This window comes from Linepithema humile, chromosome 2 (genome assembly GCF_040581485.1).
Source record: "Linepithema humile isolate Giens D197 chromosome 2, Lhum_UNIL_v1.0, whole genome shotgun sequence".
Lineage (NCBI taxonomy): Eukaryota > Metazoa > Arthropoda > Insecta > Hymenoptera > Formicidae > Linepithema > Linepithema humile.
In genome coordinates this window covers 27924311-27928600 of record NC_090129.1, presented here as the reverse complement: position 1 = coordinate 27928600, position 4290 = coordinate 27924311, and the positions used below count along the sequence as shown (strand labels likewise).

Here is a 4290-nt window from a genome sequence, read left to right as displayed (position 1 = left end):
ACCGCTATGCGACGCGCGTTGCAAAATCTATCTCGTATTTAAGTTTTAGTCATGATGATTACATGAAACTTGCAAAGAATGGCTAGTAAGATTAAAGACATAGTAATTATTTTTATCAATTTAATTTTTCTGATACGACCTCAACACAGGGAATTCAGATATTGAACTGATTGTTCAAAAATCGGACAGATAAATGTCCGAATAAATAAAAATATATGCAACATTATTTTAAGATTGCAATAACAATGAATTATTGCAAATTCATTACATTGCAATATTACTGTAATATTTCGTTACAATCTTCCTAAAAGCGGACATTTTAACGTTGCTGCAATCCCACAGCAATGATGCAACAACATTTTGCAGTAAATTTGCAATATTGCAACATTGCGATGAAAGATTAATGCAATGTGTATGCAATCTTTGTGTGTTGTATAGGTATATATGATGTAATGTATGTATGATTATGTACTTTATGTTTGCGCAATAAAAACACAACAAAATAAAACAAGAAAATGTATATTAACTCATACACACCTTTATATAATCATATATAAATATATATATTTATATTCATTTATATATAGGTGTATCTATTTATGTATGGACAAATTCGGTATATAATTTTGTATAATTAGATATGTACTATTTTTGTCTAATTATGTATGAGAAATTTTTCACCGCGTAGTCTATATAAAAATTTCTTAAACATACCAGTTTGTTGCTTTTATTTAAAATTAATTTTATAAATACTTTCGACGTTGTTTTTTGCACGGATTGGACATGCTTGCCTGTTAATTAGTGGCCAGCGCAAAGAAATAGAAATCTCTTTTTTGTTTTGGACTAATATATTTTGAACACGCTAATGTTATATTTTGATAAATATGGATTTTTGAAGCATACATATTACATACAAAGATTTATTATTCATTTTATATTTCGTGACATTATGTATATAATTTATGTAAACAATCAAAGTATTTTAGAAAAAAAATTCTTAGTCAACTTTTTTTATTTAAATATAATTGCTAAAATACTTTTTCCTTTCAGCGCGATTATAATAGTCTCCTTCCTTAAAATTAAATTCAACCATACCATTTAAATCTGTAACAGCATACATATGGGTGCTATCAAATTCCACAGAATGTACAGGGTTGTTAAAAATATGATGTATATCATACGTCTAAAAATTTTTAAGACAGTTAATAATAGATTATTAATAAAAGTCATTGCAAGATACATAAAATTTAAAAGTAATACAAACTTGAATGCAATCATTTAATCTTTGATCCCATAGAAGTACTGCACTAACATTCGTTCCCGTCATAATAGTATACAAATTATCTGAAGAAAGACTGTGTAATTCACGAACACTTTTTAGGACAGAAACATTCCATGTACGTACAAATTCGCGTGTTCTAAAATTGCAGTAGCAAATATAACTTAATTGAATAACCAGTTAATGTCAACGATTAGATCTAATACCTTATATCCATTTTTTTAACCTCTTGTTTATAAAGCATGAGAATAGTGTGAGGATCTTGCCATAGTAGTTGAGAACAAGTATTATCAGTTATACGTTTATCCATTACTTTACAACTAAAATAGCTTTACATTAGTTTATTGCATATTATTCCCAATATACATAAAAACCTAGAAGACTAGAGAAAGGAGATTAAACTCCTCTCCTGTCATCGGGCTATATAATATACTGGAGCGAGCCTTTCGCGTAAAAACTAATATGTAGTTTGCGGCCAAAAGATTGCAATACTAGAGGATCTGTTTTCTTTCCACATTTACTACCGTTATGATGGGGGATATTATAATAACGAAAACAGACATCAGACAGATTTTCTCTAATACCGCCCTCTTTTTTCCACAGTGGGCCACCACCGCTCCTTTAAGGTTTACGCCAGTATGTTATATAACTCATTAAGTTATAATTACAAATTAGAATCATATAATAGTGTCTGTACAAACAGAGTCAACTTTTAATTGAACATTTGTAGATATCGATTAATTAATTGAAACATAACTTACTGTTTTTTAATATCATAAATTAGAAATGATTCTTCGGTACTAGCAGCAACTTTTGTTTCTGTAGGGTCTAATGAAATTGACTGAATCAATTTTTTGCCTCTATAAATTGTTTTGTTTTCTTTCGCAAAATTATCATTTTCAAGTGTATTTTTCTGTATCTAAATAAAAACGGACTTTTTACATTCTACATTAACATAGCATAATTCCAAATTTTTTAATCTTACTTTTATTAAATTTGAAGAACTTGATATAATATGTTGCGTTGTTGCTTCTATGTTCGAAACGTGTTCACCATATACATTGGAATGTGCTTTTAATTGTTGAATATTATTAATGTTATTCCGCGATTCAATTCTCCAATGCCTAATACTACCATCTCTGCAAGAATTTTTGTAAAAAATAAAAAAAAAATAAACGTAAAACAAAATTTATAAATAAATATTTACTCGTGGCCGCTTATAATTATATCATTGCAATAAGCAATGCTTGAAAATTGACAGTTACAAGTTCCACATATTATGTTTCCCGTAATGTTACCGTCCTTTGCACGATTAAAAGCTGAAAGAATATCTTCGTCATAAAAGCAAATTGTATTTTCAGTCATTTTTAGACATTTTTCCTCCATTCTCATGAATCTCATATCTTCTGTGGAATATATAAGTACGTCACGTATGAAACGTTTATTACATATTCCATATTTCCAGTTGTAATGCATAATAAATTTCCAGTTGTACGAAGATAATTGTTCTGTACATCTGTAAAAGAAAGTAAAACGTACGCTCTTCAATGTGATCTTATGTAAAATCGAAAATATTTTACATACTGATAATATGTAAATATAAAAATGTATTTTAAAAAGACATGCTTAAAAAATTAAATCAAGTTTTGCAGAACTAAAAATACGACAAAAAGCTATGACTTAACGTTAGTATGTATGAAAAAGATTTATCAACATATATTGTACTTTATTTAAAAAAAAATATTTTTGTTATCTGAAAATAATTTTCTATTAATAATTGCTTTGATGAAAATTAAGAGTGATTTTATCGATTTATTTTGTGCAAAAGTACAGAGAATATTGTAACGTCGACAGATATAATGAGTAAATTTCTCATAGCTATTGATTGAAAAATGAAAGAGGGGGCACATCCGCGCTGATGTGCTTGTTGAGAGAATGGAAATGTGATGTAATAAACCGTGGTAGAGACAGATAGAAAAACTATAGAAAATACATATACTGGCAAAAGTCGTTACTTGGAGAAATATAATACTGTGGAGCATTAGCGAACATATGATTTTAAGACAGAGCAGGAACAATAATATGAAGTGAAAATTATGAAAAATTGGTTCGACATTTTACGTGTTACAAAAAAAATTTTAGAATAAATTGAAATACAAATAAGAATTAAACTATATTTAACTTACCGTTCACAAAATTTTTTCGACACCTCATTCGTAACAAGCAAATGGTTACTTTTTTTATTTAAGACAATTTCTGATATTTCATGAAATTTTTTGCATACCCTGTTGAGCTGTAGTAAAGTATACACATCACATAAATTAAAAATTATTAGCAATATTTCGGTTGGTAAAATGTCGAAGAGAGACATATTTGTCTTTCTAATTGGACGTTATCACACAAGAATATGAACACCACAATGTGAGAATCGGTATGTGCACTTGACGCTACACTAGAACCTAGAACCAGAGTTGCTAGAACGGTACACCGGCCTAATCACAAACATCTATAATGTATACTGGACTGCTAACACCAGACTTGGGTCAAATATATAACAACGAACTCTACGTACTAAATTCTCGCGCATGTGAGAACGCTGATGTACAACTGGTCACCTTTTAATTGGTTGATGAATTTAAATGTCATGAATATAATTTGATTCGAATCACTAGATTAAAAAAATATAATTTATTATTATTATAATAAGTATATTTATATATATTTATATATATACATATATATATATAGGGTGTCTGGCAATAATCGCCCCACCGGTCATATACAGGTAGAGGAGGTCAAATCGAGTAGAAAAGTCCTTTACCATTTTTTAATTTTCATAATAAGTACTGAGTAATTAACGAAAAAAGATCGGCGAATCCGCGCGAGTAAAGCGCGCGCGGTGAGAAGGACGTCCCACTGCTACGCGATCACTAGGACACAAGGATCTAGCGTTACGCGCCGCTCGTATGTTGCCATTGTCATTTGTAGAGCGCTCCTCCCAACGCTTCATC

General features: G+C 29.5%; 1 protein-coding gene across 1 annotated transcript; it reads right to left on the bottom strand.

The window, feature by feature from the left end:
• Positions 1–906: 906 nt before the first annotated feature.
• On the bottom strand, positions 907–3822 carry LOC105677320 (uncharacterized). The gene is made up of 7 exons (XM_012375865.2): positions 3466–3822; positions 2487–2795; positions 2265–2418; positions 2041–2198; positions 1486–1599; positions 1265–1418; positions 907–1183 (listed from the first exon to the last, which is right to left on the bottom strand). The coding sequence occupies exons 1-7, from the start codon at positions 3648–3650 to the stop codon at positions 1016–1018; spliced, it is 1242 nt and encodes a 413-aa protein (XP_012231288.1). The 5' UTR covers positions 3651–3822; the 3' UTR covers positions 907–1015.
• Between the last annotated feature and the right edge of the window lie 468 nt (positions 3823–4290).